This window comes from Bombina bombina, chromosome 10, assembly GCF_027579735.1.
Source record: "Bombina bombina isolate aBomBom1 chromosome 10, aBomBom1.pri, whole genome shotgun sequence".
NCBI lineage: Eukaryota > Metazoa > Chordata > Amphibia > Anura > Bombinatoridae > Bombina > Bombina bombina.
Genome location: NC_069508.1, coordinates 23672638 through 23692899, shown reverse-complemented (window position 1 = coordinate 23692899; position 20262 = coordinate 23672638). Strand labels below are relative to the sequence as shown.

The 20262-nt window shown below is 38.0% G+C and overlaps 1 protein-coding gene across 1 annotated transcript in view; it reads left to right on the top strand.

The window, feature by feature from the left end:
• TPR (translocated promoter region, nuclear basket protein) overlaps window positions 1-20262 on the top strand; it is a 116166-nt gene that overhangs the window by 84408 nt on the left and 11496 nt on the right. Inside the window, 4 exon segments of the mRNA XM_053693859.1 lie at window positions 2168-2259; window positions 4102-4205; window positions 4283-4378; window positions 17731-17887. Coding sequence (XP_053549834.1) covers window positions 2168-2259; window positions 4102-4205; window positions 4283-4378; window positions 17731-17887 — 449 coding nt within the window.

The window sequence follows — 20262 nt, the reverse complement described above, 5'->3', positions numbered from 1 at the left end:
GAAGTATCCAAGATTTTTCAGTGGACGGAGACTCGCCTTTGTTATCTGTCGGCGATCCACATCCCAGGTGTGGAAAACTGGGAGGCGGATTTTCTGAGCGGACAGTCTTTTCATCCGGGAGAATGGTAACTTCATTCCAAGGTATTTGCCATCTTGATCCTCAGATGGGGCAAGCCGGAGTTGGAACTTATGCTGTCTCGTCTAAATGCCAAGCTTCCGACATACGGGTCCAGGGATCTCCGGGCCGTGCTGATAGATGCCTTGACAGTACCTTGGTCTTTCAGCCTAGCTTATGTGTTCCCTCCTTTTGCCTTCCTAGGGTGATTGCTAGAGTCAAACAGGAGAGGACATCTGTGATCCTTATCACTCCTGCGGGGCCTCGCAGGGCTTGGTATGCCGACCTGGTGGACATGTCATTTCAGCCACCGCGGAAGCTTCCATTGAGGAAAGGCCTTCTCATTCAGGGGCTCTTCCTTCATCCGAATCTAGTTTCTCTACAGCTAACTGCTTGGAGATTGAACACTTGATTTTATGTAAGCGAGGGTTTTCTGATTCGGTCATAGATACCTTGATTCAGGCACAAAAGCCTGTTACTAGAAAAATTTACCATAAGATATGGCGTAAATATCTTTATTGGTGCGAATCCAAGGGCTACTCATGGAGTAGGGTTAGGATTCCCAGGATTTTGTCTTTTCTCCAAGACGGATTGGAGAAGGGGTTGTCAGAAAGTTCCTTAAAGGGACAGATTTCTGCTTTATATATTTTGTTACACAAGCGTCTGGCAGATGTTCCAGATGTTCAATCTTTTTGTCAGGCTCTGACTAGAATCAGGCCTGTGTTTAGACCAATTGCTCCTCCTTGGAGTTTGAATTTAGTTCTTACAGTTCAAGGGGTTCCGTTTGAACCTATGCATTCCATAGATATTAAGTTATTATCTTGGAAAGTTTTTTATTTTTGGTTGCTACTTCTTCTGCTCGCAGAGTATCTGAGCTTTCGGCATTACAATGTGATTCTCCTTATCTTATTTTTCATTCGGGTAAGGTGGTGTTGCGTACCAAACCTGGTTTTCTTCCTAAGGTTGTTTCAAATAAAAATATTAATCAGGAAATTGTTGTTCCTTCCTTGTGTCCTAATCCTTCTAAGAAGGAGCGGCTGTTACATAATTTGGACGTGGTCCGTGCTTTGAAGTTTTACTTACAGGCAACTAAGGATTTTCGGCAATCGTCTTCCCTGTTTGTTGTGTTTTCTGGGAAGCGTAGGGGTCAGAAAGCTACGGCTACCTCTCTCTCCTTTTGGCTGAAGAGTATCATCCGTTTTGCATATGAGACTGCTGGACAGCAGCCTCCTGATCGAATTACCGCTCATTCCACTAGGGCTGTGGCTTCCTAATGGGCATTCAAAAAGGATGCTTCGGTTGAACAGATTTGCAAAGCTGCAACTTGGTCTTCTCAACACTTTTTTTTCAAAATTTTACAAATTTGATACTTTTGCCTCGTCTGAGGCTGTTTTTGGGAGAAAAGTTCTTCAAGCAGTGGTGCCTTCCGTTTAGGTTCCCTGTCTTGTCCGTCCCTTTTCATCCGTGTACTTTAGCTTTGGTATTGTATCCCACAAGTAAGGATGAAATCCGTGGACTCATCGTATCTTGTAAAAGAAAAGGAAGTTTATTCTTACCTGATAAATTTTGTTTCTTTTACGATATGATGAGTCCACGGCCCAGCATGTTTTTATGACAGGTCTTTTATTTTGTTAAACTAAAGTCACCTCTGCACCTTGGCTTTTCCTTTCTCTTCCTAACTTCGGTCGAATGACTGGAGTGGGAGGGAAGGGAGGAGCTATATATATATACAGCTCTGCTGTGGTGCTCTTTGCCTCCTCCTGCTGACCAGGAGGCGAAATCCCACAAGTAAGGATCTTTTGGAGCACTGCTCTGACATATAAAAATACAAATAACAGCAATTTGTATTGGTAGAACAGAAGTGAACAATTTTTAGTAAAGTCTTCACTCCAGCTTAAAATGAAATAGGAACATGCAGTTTAAAAAAATTCCACAAGATGGCGTATGGGTAGGAATTGGAGGTATCGGTTTAAGTATTGGTGCATTTGGAGATATATATATACAGAGAGAGAGATTTCACACCAGTATGTTTTTTTTTTTTGTTTTTACCAGCAAAGCTTTTTCGATGATGAAGACAGAACCGTTCCCAGCACACCCACCCTTGTGGTGCCTCACCGTACAGATGGCTTTGCAGAAGCAATTCAGTGAGTGCAATTTGTGTGACAGCGTAATAACTCAAATTGCTTACACATGGTGGTACTCGGCAAATAAAAAAAAAAAAAATTCAAGAGAGCTCAGTATTTCACTAGCGGTTCTGCTTCAGACTTGCTGGGTTAATGAAATGTGGAGTAGATAATCTGCAGTTAGAACTATGGCATTTAAACACGTGTTTTATGACTCAACTTATTGTCAATTTACTAGGAGACCTGTTTATCATTAAATAGAAATATTGCAGCGCTCTGACAGACAAGGGTTTATGTACGGAAGCCCAGAGAGGCCATTTTTAATTTTTTTTTTTTTAAACTTTTGTCGACATAAGCCGTTTTATGAAGGTTGTTTTTACACTCAGATTGTTACATTTACCTGACTAGATTTAATTCAGGAAGTGTCAGTGATGGAGCAAACTGATTGAAAGGGAAAGCAGCCTGCAACCTTCTACCTAATCTTACCAGCAGCCAGAACTCTGTGCCTGTCTGGGGACATTTAATCTTTCCTTCATATTAGGGATGGGCGAATGTGTAAATTTCCGAATTAGATTGTTAGAACGAATGTTATTACCGAAATTTAAATTACAAATCCGAATGTTGATACGAACGAATATTCTTAAAAATTCTATAATCGAATGCTATTCAGTTTTTTCAAATGTCACTTTCGAATTTGAATGTTTATCATTAGACCGAATGTCCACATACGAAATTTTGATACATAATAGATACAAATATCAATTTGAATGTTTCTATTTCGATCGAATATTGCATAATTCGAAAATTACATTTAAAGAAAGCATTAGAAATACTATTGCAAATTCAAATTTTTCTAAACAAATATATTCAAATGTAATCGTAGAATTCAAAACCGAACATTCGAAAATCGAATGTTAGAATGTTATGTAAACATTTGAAATTCGAACGTGTTAAAATTAGTTTCATTTTTCGAATGTTGCGAAACATTCGCCCAACCCTACTTCATATCTGTTATCCAGACACTTTAATGAAGTGCTTACCTGGCTGCCCTTTAAACACTTGGAGCCTGGAACCCTCTCTCTCTGTCTTTTCCTATTGTTTCTCTTTCCTTCTCTTTTAAGTGTAACTGTCCTTACATGTATATTTCTCACTTCATTAAAGTGTAAGCGCTTCATTAAAGTGTTAGGATAACAGATATGAAGTAGGGATGTGCGAATGTTTCGCAATATTGGAAAAATGAAACTAATTTTAACACGTTCGTTTGAATCGAATTTTGAATGTTTACATAACATTCTAACATTCGATTTTGAATTTTACGATTACATTCAAAAATATTTGTTTCGAAAAATTCGAATTTTATATATTTATAATAGTATTTCTAATACTTTCTTTAAATGTAATAATCAAATGATGCAATATTCGAATTAGAAAAATTCGAATTTATATATTTGTAATAGTATTTCTATAATGCTTTATTTAAATGTAATTTTCGAATTATGCAATATTCGATCGAAATAGAAACATTCAAATTGATATATTTGTATCTATGTATCAATTTACTAGATTTCCTACCACATGAACTATTGAACTTCTGAATAGTATTTGTTAAATAGAATGTTAAATTCAAATTTCGAATGTGGACATTCAATCTAATTATAAACATTTGAATTCAAAAGGGACAATCGAAAACTGTAAATAGCATTCGATTGTAGAATTTTTAATAAAACAGCTTATGTCGACAAAACAAGTTAAAAATATTAAAACTGCTTGGCCTCTCTGGGCTTCTGTATCTATGCTTTAGAAGTTTAGTAAATATAGGCTTACAAAAAGATTGTTCTGTAATATTTACCATTTTGTGTTTAGCTCACCGCAGGTTGCAGGAGTTCCTCGCTTTCGATTTGGACCCCCAGATGACATGCAGGCTAGCTCTAGCCACTCTGACCTTGGTCAGCTTGCATCGCAAGGAGGTGGGTCCTTCTCATGATTTGTATTTGGAAGTCTTTCCAGTTAAGATCTTTTTAATATAAAATTGTTGCGTGCTTAGGTTTAGGTATGTATGAAACTCCTCTGTTTCTCGCGCATGAAGAAGAGTCAGGTGGCCGCAGTGTTCCGACGACACCTCTACAAGTTGCAGCACCAGGTATGGGATTAGAGCCTGTGTGCATTTTACTGTGTAATGGACGCTTCTGGGCCTACAAAACGCAAGCTGCTTAGATCTCTGCACAAACCACTAACTTCTGTCATTTCAGCCTATTTGCCTGTAAAAGATACATTGGTCATATTTTATATATGGATGTTATGTATCTATAATAATGTTCTAAAACTTCTCCTTTCACTTGCACAGTTAGCATGATTTTACAGTCCAAAGGAAAAGCCTCTTAAAGGCCCCTTAAAACCCAATAATGGTCTCATGACCCAGATAAAACATACAATTTCTTTCATGTAATTGGCAAGAGTCCATGAGCTAGTGACGTATGGTATATACAATCCTACCAGGAGGGGCAAAGTTTCCCAAACCTCAAAATGCCTATAAATACACCCCTCACCACACCCACAATTTAGTTTTTACAAACTTTGCCTCCTATGGAGGTGGTGAAGTAAGTTTGTGCTAAGGTTTCTACGTTGATATGCGCTTCTCAGCATTTTGAAGCCTGATTCTTTTCAGAGTACAGTGAATGTCAGAGGGATGTGAAGGGAGTATCACTTATTGAATGCAATGGTTTTCCTTGCGGGAGATCTATTTCATAGGTTCTCTGTTATCGGTAGTAGAGATTCATCTCCTGCCTCCCTTATTCAGATAGACGATCTACTCTCATATTCCATTACCTCTACTGATAACTGTTTCAGTACTGGTTTGGCTATCTGCTATATGTGGATGGGTGTCTTTTGGTAAGTATGTTTTCATTACTTAAGACACTCTCAGCTATGGTTTGGCACTTTATGCATTAATATAAAGTTCTAAATATATGTATTGTACTTAACTTATATTTGCATGAGTCAGGTTTATGTATGTTTCCTTTTGCAGACCATCAGTTTCATATTTGGGGGAAAAAAATATATTTAGGAAACTATTTTTCTTACCTGGGGTCTAGTCTTTTTTCAATTAACTGCTTTTTTAATTAAATTTCACCGGCAAAATTAGGCTTGCGAGGGCTCAAGATGCCAAAGTTTATTGCGTCATTTTTGGCGCGCAAATATTTTTGCGCGAAGGTATGTTCGATGACGAATATTCGTCATTTCCGGCATCTTAATTGACGCTGAGTTGCTTGCACAAGGTTGCGTCTACAATGACGCAAGTGTGTCATTTCCGGATGTTGACGCCAAAAAATGTTCAGTTTGCGTTGTGCGTCATACTTGGCGCCAAATAATTTCATTATTTCAAACCCCATTCCTATCTGCCTCTTGCCTTTTTCTATTTCAGAAGGCTATGCTGTTTGCATTTTTCCCCATTCCTGAAACTGCCATATAAGGAAATTGATAATTTTGCTTTATATGTTGTTGTTGTTGTTTTTCTCTTACATTTGCAAGATGTCTCAATCTGTTTCAGAAACCACTGTTGTAACCCTGCTGCCTGATAACAGTTCTACCAAAGCTAAGTGCATTTGTTGTAAATTTGTGGAGATTAGATCTCCAGCTGTGGTATGTAATAGTTGTCATGATAAGCTTTTACATGCAGAGAATGTGTCCATCAGTAATAGTACAATGCCTGTTGTTCTTTCAACATCTAATGTACATGATATACCTGTGAATATAAAAGATTTTATTGCTGATGCGATTCATAAGGCTTTGTCTGCCATCCCGCCTTTTAATAAACGTAAAAGGTCTTTTAAAACTTCTCAAAGTTGATGAAATTTCAAATGACCGACATACTGAATTATCCTCCTGATGAGGATCTATCTGATTCAGAAGATCCTTCCTCAGATATTGACACTGACAAATCTACTTATTTATTTAAAATGGAGTATATTTGTTCTTTGTTAAAAGAAGTGTTGATTACATTGGATATTGAGGAAACTAGTCCTCTTGATATTAAAACTAGCAAACGTTTAAATTCTGTTTATAAACCTCCTGTGGTTACTCCAGAGGTTTTTCCAGTTCCTGGTGCTATTTCTGATATGATTTCAAAGGAATGGAATAGGCTTGGTACTTTTATTCCTTCTAGGTTTAAAAAGTTGTATCCTTTGCCAGCAGTTAGATTGGAGTTTTGGGGAAAAATCCCCAAAGTTGATGGGGCTATTTCTACTCTTGCTAAACATACTACTATCCCTATGGAAGATAGTACTTCCTTTAAGGACCCTTTAGATAGGAAACTTGAATCTTATCTAAGGAAAGCTTATTTATATTCTGGCCATCTTCTCAGGCCTGCCATTTCTATGGCTGATGTTGCAGCTGCATCAACTTTTTGGTTGGCAAGTTTAGCGCAACAGGAAATGGATCCTGATTTTGTCTAGCATTGTTCGCTTGCTTCAACATGCTAATCATTTTATCTTTGATGCCATTTTTTATATCATCAAAATTGATCAAAAAACAAGGAGAAAGAAAGTGATGATGTATATGTCCAGGAGTTATTTCAACTTCCAAATTCCAAATGATGCTGCTGTGTTGTGGAAAACAGTCACACTGAGAGTAACTTCTAAGCCTGTACATAATCGTGAAAGCAGACTAACAAGTGTAATTGTGTGAGTTCTGGGACCAAGATACACAAATGATGGTTGTAAATAAAGTCAGTTAATTTGACCCAAAGCCGTATAGTCAATTAGTCCCAAATATCCATCACAACAGCATACATCAATAGTCGAATCGAGAGCAATCAGACTAGCACTCACCGATATCCGTATGTCAAACAGAGCTGGTAGGTATGGCTGGTACAAGCCGGTGTATTGCCCTGGAGCAGTGTACTCGCAGAGGCGGTTTCCCCTTCTCCTCCTTCTCACTGCAATGTGGCGTACCTGGTGGTTAGATCCGGCCTATCCGTGGGGTAGAACGGCTTTCTGAGGACGTCAGAGTCCGCTGTGCAGCTCCCGCTGTCAATGTGTAGAGGCAAGGGCACAATCGCTGCAGGCCCTCACTCGACCAACCTCCTTACAGGCATCAGAACAGCTTCGTCCCACGGACAACTAGTATCAGCATTTGCTACACATCCAGAATCCGATATTGCTGCGTAGAGTGTGTCACTAGTGCTCAATTGGATTCAATGTGGCCAATGTGGAAAAAATGTATACTTAAAAAAGCCCAACAGACTAAAGAAGGCTTCGTGGAAAACGGTGTGGATACCCCACTATCCAATGTAAAATGTAATAAAAAGTACCAAAAACGAATCCAAGTAGTAGAAAAAAGGGATCACTTTATTCCATTAAAAATGTATGTGAACATACAAAAACATGGGGTTAAGTTTAGAGGCAAAGCTGAATCTGACCGGTTTCGGTCATATTGACCGTAATCCTAAAATAACACCTGTTAGGGGGTTCTCCCTTTTTAAGCTAAACACACTGTTCTCATTGGTTAAAAACAAATAGCCAAAAATGTAACCCTGTGTAAACCTACTAGCATGTAGGATTTGCATATATACAAACTCATTGCTTAAAGTGCTTAGGTATAATTAGATAAGTCTGGTAATATATTGGACAATGTCATACAGTTAAAAATTATATCACTAAAATATGCTATAACAGCAACAGGAGAGAATAATAAATATAATATGTATTTAGTCATTCTTGATTATAGTGAAATTTACAGCAATGTAACATGAGATAATAATGCACTATAATATGAGTTATCCATCAGTTAACCCCAATAATATTGGTTAAGTTCTAGGAATTATAACTTAACCAAATAAAACACCAGATACTATTCTCTGATACTTTTTTCCATAGGTGACCCATAGTATATTACTATGGCAATTTAAGAATTTATTATGGTATATATCATTATCTTTAATAGGATTTATTATGTACATAATTTGTGTTCATACATGTATGCATACTTATGGATTTATCTGTGTTTCATAGATTATTTCTCTTTATCTCAAGTTACATTGCTGTTAATTTCACTATAATCAAGAATGACTAAATACATATTTATTATTCTCTCCTGTTGCTGTTATAGAATATTTTAGTGATATAATTTTTCCACTGTATGACATTGTCCAATATATTACCAGACTTGTCTAATTGTACCTAAGCACTTTAAAGTGTCAGTAAACCTAAAAATGTTATAATTCTGCACATAGTGCAGAATTATATAACATTATTTTACTGATATAGTTATAAAACCCTTTTTTCCCTTTTAATATTTAAAAAACATGCCGCTTTTACAGACCCGCTCTCTGCTGAGCGGGTCTGTTTTTTTTAGTCAGCGCATCGGGCCAGCTGTATAGTCACAGCCCGGCCCGACCGCGCCATAGCATTAAGTGAAGCTTGCTCCTGCTGTCAGACAGAGCAGGAGCGAGCTGCACTTAGTCTTATGGCGCGGTCGGGCCGGGCTGTGACTATACAGCTGGCCCGATGCGCTGACTAAAGTCAGTCTGTAAAGCGGCATGTTTTTTAAATATTAAAAGGGAAAAAAGGGTTTTATAACTATAGCAGTAAAATAATGTTATATAATTCTGCACTATGTGCAGAATTATATAACATTATTTTTTAGGTTTACTGTCCCTTTAAGCCAGTGTTTTTCAATCAGTGTGCCGTGAGAGATCCTCAGGTGTGCCACGGCAGACTGACAACAGTGTAACATATTTTTTTAAACTTTGCTTGTTTTTTACTCCCAGTGCAGGGGTAGTTTGTAGGAGGCATAGCATAACAGCACAATACATACAGTATGTATGTGTGTATGTATATATATATATATATATATATATATATATATATATATATATATATATATATATATATATATATATATATATATGTATGTATATGTATGTATATATATGTATATATGTATATGTATGTATATATATATATATATATATATATATATATATATATATATATATATATATGCTGTATTAGGCTACAGTGTGTGATTTATTTATTTTTTTTTAATTTTGGGATGGTGGTGTGCCACAGGTTTTTTTTTTTATGTAAAAAAGTGGGCCACGGCAAAAAAGTTTAAAAATCACTGCTTTAAGTAATGAGTTTGTATATATGCAAATCCTACATGCTAGTAGGTTTACGTAGGGTTAAATTGTTTGGCTATTTGTTTTTAATCATTGAGAACATAGTGTGTTTAGCTTAAAAGGGAGCACCCCCTAACAGGTGGTGTTCTATGATTACGGTCAATATGACCAAAACCGGTCAGATCCAGCTTTGCCTCTAAGCTTAACCCCATGTTTTGTATGTTCACATACATTTTTAATGGAATAAAGTGATCCGTTTTTTTTCTACTACTTGGCTTCGTTTTTGGTACTTTTTATTACATCAAAATTGTTGTTAAATCTGTCTTTCGCTATTTTAGCTATAAGAGCTTTGTGGCTCAAATATTGGAATTCTGACATGGTATCTAAGTCTAGATTACTATCTTTCCAAGGTAATACGTTATTTGGTTCTCAGTTGCGTTCAATTATTTCAACTGTCACTGGGGGAAGGGAGTTTTTTTGCCTAAGGGTAAATCTAAAGCTTCTTACCGTTTTCGTTCCTTTCGACAAAATAAGGAACCGAAACATAATCCTTCCCCCAAAGAATCGGGTTCCAATTGGAAACATTCAAGTTGGAATAAATCCAAGCCATTTAAGAAACCAAAGCCTGCCGCCAAGTCTGCATGAAGGTGCATCCCTCATTCCAGCTCAGCTGGTAGGGGGTGGATTGAGATTCTTCCAAAACATTTGGGCAGATTCTGTTCATAATCAGTGGATTCAGAGTATTGTCTCTCAAGGGTACCAAATAGGATTCAGAGTAAGACCTGTGAAGATTTTTTCTCACGCATCCCAGCAAATCCAGTAAAAGCTCAGGCTGTTTCAGACCTGGCGTTTTCAGGGGTAATCATACCAGTTCCGTTTCAGGAACAGGGTCTGAGGTTTTATTCAAATCTATTCATTGTCCCAAAGAGAGAAAATTCATTCAGGCCAATTCTGGATCTGAAAATATTGAATAGTTATGTAAGAGTGCTAACTTTCAAAATGGTGACTATAAGGACTATTCTGTCTTTTGTTCAGCAAGGGCATTATATGTCCACCATAGACTTACAGGATGCATATCTTCATATTCCGTTTCATCCAGACCACTTTCAGTTTCTGAGATTCTCTTTTCTAGACCAGCATTACCAATTTGTCGCTCTTCCATTTGACCTAGCGACAGCTCCAATAATTTTTTCTAAGGTTCTCGGTGCCCTACTCTCTGTAATCAGAGAACGGGGTATTGCGGTGTTTCCTTATTTGGACGATATCTTGGTACTAGCTCGGTCTTTAGATTCTGCAGAGTCTCACACAAATCAACTAGTGTTGTTTCTTCAAAGACATGGTTGGAGGATCAATTTACCAAAAAGTTATTTGATTCCTCAGACAAGGGTCACCTTTTTAGGTTTCCAGATAGATTCAGTGTCCATGACTCAGTCTCTAACAGACGAGACGATTTTAAAATTGGTTTCCGCTTGTCGGAACCTTCAGTCTCTATCATTCCCTTCAGTAGCTATGTGCATTGAAGTTTTAGGTCTCATGACTGCAGCATCCGACGTGATCCCCTTTGCTCTTTTTTCATATGGGACCTCTCCAGCTTTCTATGCTGAACCAATTGTGCAGGGATTATACAAAGATATCCCAATTAATATCCATAAATCCCAATGTTCGACTCTCTCTGACTTGGTGGTTAGATCACCATCGTATAGTTCAAGGTGCCTCTCTTGTTCGTCCAACCTGGACTGTGGTCACAACAGTTGCAATTCTTACAGGTTGGGGAGCTGTCTTGGGATCTCTGACAGCACAAGGGGTTTTGAAATCTGAAGAGGCGAGGTTACCAATCAATATTTTAGAACTCTGTGCTATTTTCAGGGCTCTTCAGGTTTGGCCTCTGAACAGAGAACCGTTCATTTTGTTTTCAGACCGATAATATCACAACTGTGGCATATGTCAATCAGGATGGGACTCACAGTCCCCAAGCTATGAAAGAAGTATCTCGGATAATTGCTTTGGCGGAATCCAGCTCCTACTATTTTCTGCTGTTCATATCCCAGGTATAAAAAATTGGGAAGCTGATTATCTCATCCGTCAGACTTTACATCCGGGGGAGTGGTTGCTCCATCCAGATGTGTTTTCTCAGATTGTTCAGATGTGGGGTCTTCCAGAAATAGATCTGGTGGCTTCCCATCTAAACAAGAAATTACCCAGGTACCTGTCCAGGTCCAGGGTTCCTCAGACGGAAGCGGTGGATGCGTTAACAGTTCCTTGGTGTTACCAACCTGCTTATATCTTCCCGCCTCTGGTTCTTCTTCCAAGAGTGATTTCCAAGATCATTGTGGAACAATTGTTTGTGTTGCTGGTAGCTCCAGCATGGCCTCACAGGTTCTGGTATGCAGATCTTGTTCGGCAACCTTGGCCACTTCCATTAAGGCCAGACCTCCTGTCTCAAGGTTCGTTTTTCCATCAGGATCTCAATTCATTAAATTTGAAGGTATGGAAATGGAACACCTAGTGCTTAGTCATAGAGGTTTCTCTGACTCTGTAATTAATACTGTGTTACGGACTCGTAAATCTGTTTCTAGGAAGATTTATTATCAAGTTTGGAAGACTTACATTTCATGGTGTTCTTTTCATAAATTCTCCCGGCATTCTTTTAGAATTCCTAGAATTTTACAGTTTCTTCAGGATGGTTTGGTTAAAGGTTTGTCTGCAAGTTATTTGAAGGGACAAATCTCTGCTCCTTCTGTTTTATTTCACAGAAAAATTGCTAAACTTCCTGATATGAACTGTTTTGTATAGACTTTGGTCCGTATTAAGCCTGTCATTAAATCAATCACTCCTCCTTGGAGTCTTAATTTGGTTTTGAAGGCTTTACCAGCTCCTCCGTTTGAGCCTATGCATTCTTTGGACATTAAACTACTTTCTTGGAAAGTGTTGTTCCTTTTGGCCATCTCTTCTGCTAGAAGAGTTTCCAAATTATCTGTTCTTTCTTGTGAATCTCCTTTTCTGATTTTTCATCAGGATAAGGCAGTTTTGTGGACTTCATTTAGTTTTCTACCTAAGGTTGTGAATTCTAACAACATTAATAGAGAAATTGTTGTCCCTTCTTTGTGTCCTAATCCTAAGAATTCTTTGGAGAGATCTTTACGTTCTTTGGATGTGGTAAGAGCTTAGAAATCTTTAGTAGCTTCAACATAATATTTCAATTATCTTTTCTGGTTCTAGGAAAGGTCAGAAGGCTTCTGCCATTTCCTTGGCATCTTGGTTAAAGCTTTTGATTCATCAGGCTTATTTGGAGTCGGGTCAGGACCCGCCTCAGAGAATTACAGCTCATTCTACTAGATCAGTCTCCACTTTGTGGGCTTTTAAGAATGAAGCTTCAGTTGATCAGATTTGCAAAGCAGCAACCTGGTCTTCTTTGCATACATTTACTAAATTCTACCTTTTTGATGTATTTGCTTCTTCAGAAGCAGTTTTTGGTAGAAACGTTTTTCAGGCAGCCATTTCAGTTTGATTCCTCGGCTTATGTTTGAGTTTTTTCTTTTCATTATGAGAATAAACTTCTATTTGGGTTGTGGATTAATTTTTTTCTGCGGAAAATGGCTGTTATTATTTTATCCCTCCCTCTCTAGTGACTATTCTGTGGAGTTCCATAACTTGGGTATTGCTATCCCATACGTCACTAGCTCATGGACTCTTGCCTATTACATGAAAGAAAACATAATTTATGTAAGAACTTACCTGATAAATTAATTTATTTCATATTGGCAAGAGTCAATGAGACCCACCCTTTTTATGGTGGTTATGATTTTTTGTATAAAGCACAATTATTTCCAAATTCCTTTGTTGATGCTTTTTACGCCTTTCTTTATCACCCCACTACTTGGCTATTCGTTACACTGAATTGTGGGTGTGGTGAGGGGTGTATTTACAGGCATTTTGAGGTTTGGGAAACTTTGCCCCTCCTGGTAGGATTGTATATCCCATACGACACTAGCTCATGGACTCTTGCTATTATGAAAGATTAATTTATCAGGTAAGTTCTTACATAAATTATGTTTTTAAACAACTTTCCAATTTACTCCTATTATCTAATTTGCATGGTATATATAATGTGTGTATGTTATATAAAGTCTACACACCCCTGTTAAAATGTTGGGTTTCTGTGTTGTAAACAAAATTAGACAAAGATAAATCCTTTCAGAACTTTTTCCACCTATAATGTGACCTATAAACTACACAACTCAATTGAAAAACAAACGGAATTCTTTAAGGTGGAGGGAATTAATAATAAAAAACTAAAATAATGTGGTTGCATAAGTGTGCACACCTTCTTATAACTGGGGCTGTAGCTGTGTTTAGAATTAAGCAATCACATTCAAAACCATGTTAAATAAGAGTCATCAACACACCTGCCATAATTTAAAGTGCCTCTGATTAACCCTGAATAAAGTTCAGCTGTTCTAGTTGGTCTTTCCTGACATTTTCTTAGTCGCGTCCTACACAAAAGCCATGGTCCGCAGAGAGCTTCCAAAGCATCAGAGGGATCTCATTGTTAAGTTATCAGTCAGGAGAAGAGTACAAAAGAATTTCCAAGGCATTAGATATACCATGGAACTCAGTGAAGACAGTCATCAAGTGGAGAAAATATGGCTCAATAGTGACATTACCAAGAACTGGATGTCTCTCCAAAATTGATGAAAAGACGTGAAGAAACTGGTCTGGGAGGCTACCAAGAGGCCTACAGCAACATTAAAGGAGCTGCAGGAATATCTGGCAAGTACTGGCTGTGTAGTACATGTGACAACAATCTACCGTATTCTTCATATGTTTGGGCTTTGGGGTAGACGGCAAGACAGAAGCCTTTTCTTACGAAGAAAACCATCCAAGCCCAGCTAAATTGAGCAAAAACACATGATGAAACCAAGGTTGAACTTTTTGTCAATAATTTCAAAAGATATGTTTGGGGCAAAAACAATACTGCACATCACCAAAAGAACACCATACCCCTACAGTGAAGCATTGTGGTGGCAGCATCATGCTTTGGGGCTGTTTTTCTTCAACTGGAACTGGGGCCTTATTGAAGGTAGAGGGAATTATGAACAGTTCCAAATACCAGTCAATATTGGCACAAAACCTTCATCTTTCAGCATAACGACCCAAAGCATACATCCAAATCAACAAAGGAATGGCTTCACCAGAAGATTAAAGTTTTGGAATGGCCCAGCCAGAGCCCAGACCTGAATCCAATCGAAAAATCTGTGGGGTGATCTGAAGAGGGCTGTGCCCAGGAGATGCCCTCACAATCTGGCAGATTTGGAGTGTTTTTGCAAAGGAGAGTGGGCAAATTTTGCCAAGTCAAGATGTGCCATGCTGATAGACTCATACCCAAAAAGACTGAGTGCTGTAATAAAATCAAGTTGCTTCAATAAAGTATTGGTGTGCACACTTATGCAACCATATTATTTTATTTTTGTATTATTACTTCCCTTCACCTAAAAGAAAAAAAGTGTGAATGTATGTGTGTGTATGTATAATATATATATCGGTGACGTCAGAGGCTGGTGAGGCAGTGGCTAGGATACGCCTTCATTCTTTAGATATCCTTTGTTGAAGAAATAGCAATGCACATGGGTGAGCCAATCACATGAGGTATGTGCAGCCACCAATCAGCAGCTACGGAGCATATTTAGATATGATTTTCAACAAAGGCTATGAAAAGAATGAAGAAAATTAGATATTAGATGTAAATTGGAAAGTTATTTAAAATTGCATGCTCTTTCTAAATCATGAAAGAAAACATATGGGTTTCATGTCCCTTTAAATGGTTTCTTGGAAAACTGGTCAACTTGGTAAACATCTGATTTTAGTCTAAAGGATTGTAACAGAAACACCTGCCAGATAACAAAATGCTAGCTCTGATTATGAGATATAGAAATCCATGCCCCTTAACCCTTTGGCTGCTAAGCCATTTCCCACCTGGGTGCTAATATTTTATTTTTGAATTTTTTTTTTTTTTTTTTACTTTTTTATTTCTTTTTACAGACCCCCAAGAGATACAGGCTTCTAAGCAGCATGCCCCCTCCTCCTATACTTAACATTGTTAAGTATAAATAAAGTTGCACGGTGACGTCATCACGTAATTGCGCGTGATGTCACCGCGCATCACGTGAAGCCCCGTCGATGCCTGTCACTCTACAGGCACGATCGCTGGGGTAGGATCAGTAAGGAGCCCCCAGATCTCCCTCAAGGTGGGAGAGTGCTCATGAAGGCTCTGAGCCGTCAGCACCAGAGTGAGAAACTCTGTGACGGCTCAGAGCCGTCATTAGCACTCAAAGGGTTAAAATATGTTTAAAACATACTTTTTACTTTAATGCTGCAAATTATGCTTATAGATTCTTTCATTATTCAGTAAATATAAAAAAGTCTTGATCCAGTGGCGGCTGGTGAAATTTAAAGATGGTGGGGCGCTTGACCCCACCCCTTTAAATAAAGCCACACCATCAGATGGCACTACCAATTCATTAATTAAATAAATAAAAGGTAGACAGAAAAGCACTCGAGGGAGAGAGAGATGGGGGGAGAGAGACACAGAGGGTGTGAGAGAAAGAGAGAGAGACACAATCACACACAGAGGGTGTGAGAGAGAGAGACACAATCGCACACAGAGTTAGAGAGAGAGACACAGACAATCAAACACAGAGGGTTAGAGAGACACATAAGGGATGAGAGAGTCAGAGGGGGAGGAAGAGAGACAGAGAGAGACAGAGAGAGAAAGAGACCATGGGGGAGAACAACACATAAGAAGAGAGATGGATAGACACACACACACACAAGGGGGGGGGGGAGAGGGACCATTGCATTTTTAAGTAATAAAATAGCAGAGCTACAGAGAGTTCAGAAAGTAAGGCTATAAATTAGTACAGAGGCAAGCTGCTAAGTTAGTGGGTGTAAAGTTTGAGGAAACAAAATACAAAAACGATCCTTTAACTGTTGTAAAACAGTAAAAAACAAACAACAAAAAAACACTAAACCACATTCATTAAATTATAATTTTCACTAACAGAATCCCTTTCAGTGAAATCTAAGGTTGCAGAACCTACTAAGATGTGGCTAAAACACTGCTCATTGACTGCATCTCTCTTCCTGCTCTGCTTCTGTATTAAGGAAGTGACAGTGGAACATTCCACTGCACTTAGAGGGGAAGAAGAGAACTCTTTTTCACTTTAGCAAAAGCTGGCAGCTTCACAGGACAGCAACAAAATAAATGAAAGTTGTTTTTTTTTCCGGTTTTGTCTTATATGATTTAACCTCCAGCCCCAACCCTAAGTTCCACTTACTAATGCCTCTCACTGGATTGGTTCAGCCCAAATAGGACTGCCTCAAATAAAGCACTTATGGGCCATGCAATGATCTTAACCACTTTCATCCAGTAGGTGGCGCAGCATGTTGTGTAATGGTGGGCAGACCTGCTTGTGCCTCTCCATTGCACAACATCTAGCTGTGAAAAAAAATGCAATTTTTTTTTTTAAAGCCAATAAAAAAAATATATATTTTTGCCCATATGAGAGGTGAAGCACTGCCTCACCTGCCTCTAGTGATTGCACATCACTGTATGTATATGTATGTGGGAATTAAATGTTGAATTTTATGTCCACTTTAAACCTATAGATATGGGTACAGTGTTCAGACATGAGAGTATTGTGTTTTCAGAGTATACACGTTTGTTTTTAAAGCAAGTAGTATCTAGACCTTTTTATCATGCATGGGAAAGGGCAGCAATTACTCATACGTATGTCTGAGGGTGTAGTTCATCTGGAACGTAGGAAATATGTGCATCTCAGTCTGATGAGCAAGTATAAGCTAGGTCATCCGTAACAAAGCTCAGAAAGTAGCTTTTATTTATAACCTGATATTTTTATTTTTTTTAAATAACCTTAAATTCCCTAGCAATACCCTTTTGTTAGCTGGTGCAAAGAAATAGCTACAAAGTTCATTTTTGTAAGATAATTGTAAGGGCAGCCGGAAAAAATACTTCATTTGGACAGTTTTTGATGTGGTTGTGTTTGTTGTTTTTGAAACTTGATATTAGAGAAGTTTTTGTTGAACTCCTAATCTGAAAATTGGCAACCATTGTAAACGATCATCTATATACCACTTCAGTCTAGTAGTTTCTTACTAATTTAGTAAGGAAATGCAACACTAATGACTTGTAGTAGCTAATGTGCATTGTAAAGGCTGACCTGGATGTCTGTTTAATATAGTGCTACATTTGGCTGACTTGTAGCGACTATTGCACACTGAACACTGGCCTAGACATCTATATACATATGGGGCTATATTTGGTTTAGCTGTGCCAATCCAATTCTGTTTTCTTGCAGTCTCGGTGTTCACAGAGAATCCTGCAGCAGACACCTCTGATCACGCATCGCAGTCTGTTCCGATGGTTACAACCTCCACAGGGAATGTTCCTACAGCAGTGGACTCTGGGGTAGCTGATGAAGGCGATGAGGTTTTCGTGGAGGGTGAATCTGAAGGGTAATTTATTTTGGAGTTGAGCAATAAAATTGAAATCCGTGTAATTGCGGCATTAGAACACATTGTACTCAGCAGCAGTCTTAAGAAGTTACGTGGTTTATAAAGAGCAGCTTTCTTTTCATACTAGTTTAAAACCAGTTGGGCTTATTTTCTGGTCTGTTACAGGCTGCATAATAATCATGTTTTATTGTGCAGGGGATGAATTCCTTAGCTAGACTTGTGAGTAATAAAATTCCACTTTTATAACCCTGTCACTGTTATGGTACCATTGAGGTTAGTGATTTGTTCATGAAACATCTGAACATAGTACACGTTTTCCATACTAATTCTAGCTCACATGCTAGTGTTTAGGACACTGCTGTCACTTATCTAAAGAAGTTGTATAATTAGTAATGACCTTTTTCATAATGAGTACAGAGCTAACTAGTACTCACTTGAATATGGAGAGAACAGATGCTTTAGCTAGTTTATTGCACATATTGGAATCTGGATCTTTCAAAGAGAATTACGTAGATATTTCCTACATGGGCCTACATTTCTTTCATGTAAGTGGCAAAAGTCCATGAGCTAGTGACGTATGGGATATACATTCTTACTAGAAGGGGGCAAGGTTTCCCAAACCTCAAAATGCCTATAAATACCCCTCCCACCTCACTCATACCTTAGTTTTACAAACTTTGCCTCTCATAGAGGTGGTGAAGCAAGTTGTGCTTGATTTTCTTCTGTGATAGGCGCTTCTAAGCATATTGAAGCCCAGTTCCTCTCAAAGTACAGTGACTGAGGGATGTGAAGGGAGTATTGCCTGATGACACCATGTTTTCACCTATGGGAAATCTAAGGCTCTCTGTAAATCTGGGCCAGGGATTCATCGGCTGCCTCCCTTTACAGATCGACATTATACTCCTCTACCATTACCTCTGCTGATATGTTTCAGTACTGGTTTGGCTGTCTGCTATATGTGGATGGGTGTCTTCTGGTAAGTATATATCATTTTTTAAGACACTCTCAGCTATGTTTGGCACTTTATCTTTTTAAATGTATGGTATATATATTTGCCATGAGTCAGGTCTGTGTATTTCCCTTTGCAGTCTAACAGTTTCAGCATGGAAATTATGTTTATGGGAGTTTTTAGGCTTTTAGTTAGTTAGTTGTAACTTGGAGTCTGTTTTTTTGTTTTTTTTCCCAAAACTTTCGTGGACTTAGGTTCGCAATGACGCAGAATGTAACTTTTTATTGCAACATTTTTGGCGTAAAATTTTTTGCCGCAGTCTCATCTACCGTGATGCGAGTCGCGTTTATTTCTTGCAACTTTCTTGACGCAAGTTTTTTTGCCATGAAGTCACGCCTGTTATGATACGAGTCACGTCATTAAATTTTATCATAAGCATTTTCCCCATTCCTGAAACTGCTATTTTGAGGATATTGGATATTTTGTTTAAATGTTTTTTCTTTTTTGTTGCATTTTTGCAAGATGTCAAACTGATCCTGCCTCTGATGTTACTGTAGGAACCAAGCTGCCTAAACACAATTCTACCAAAGCTAAGTGTGTATGTTGTAAATTAGCTGATCTTACTATTTCAGCTGAAATATGTGGCACTTGTTATGAAAAAATATTTCATTCTGATAATGTTTCTATAAATACAAATCTACTGTTGTACATGATATTCCTGTAGATATAAAAGATTATATTGCTACAGCCATAGAGAAGGCTATGACTGCTATTCCGCCTTCAAATAAACGAAAAAGGTCTCTCCTAACTTCTCAAATCTGCTGAAGTTTGTATTGATAGACAGCATACTGAAGTATCTTCTGCTGATGATTTCTCTGGCTCAGATGATCTTAGTTCAGAGACTGAAATTGATAAATCAACCTTTCTTTTTAAGATTGAATATATTCGTTCTTTATTAAAGGAAGTATTGATTACTTTGGGTATTGAGGAATCTAGTCCTCTTGATAACAAGAATAGAAAATGTTAGCATCTGGAATAGGAAAAACTTCAGAAGTTTTAAAAACAGAATTCAATCTCTCATATGTTTACTAAGGAATGGTCTAAACTTGGTGCTTCTTTTAACCCTTCTTCTAGGTTTAAAAAGTTAAATCCTTTACCTGTGGCTAATTTAGAGTTTTGGGGAAAAGTCCCTAAGGTTGATGGGGCTATTTCTACTCTTGCCAAACGTACTACTATTCCTATGGAAGATAGTATTTCCTTTAAGGATCCTTTAGATAGGAAGATTTAATCCTATCTTAGAAAAGCATATTTACATACTGGCTATATTCTTAGACCTGCCATTTCTATGGCTGATGTTGCTGCTGCTTCATCAACTTTTTGGTTTCTGTTCAAAATCAGTGCATTCAGAATATTGTTTCTCAGGGGT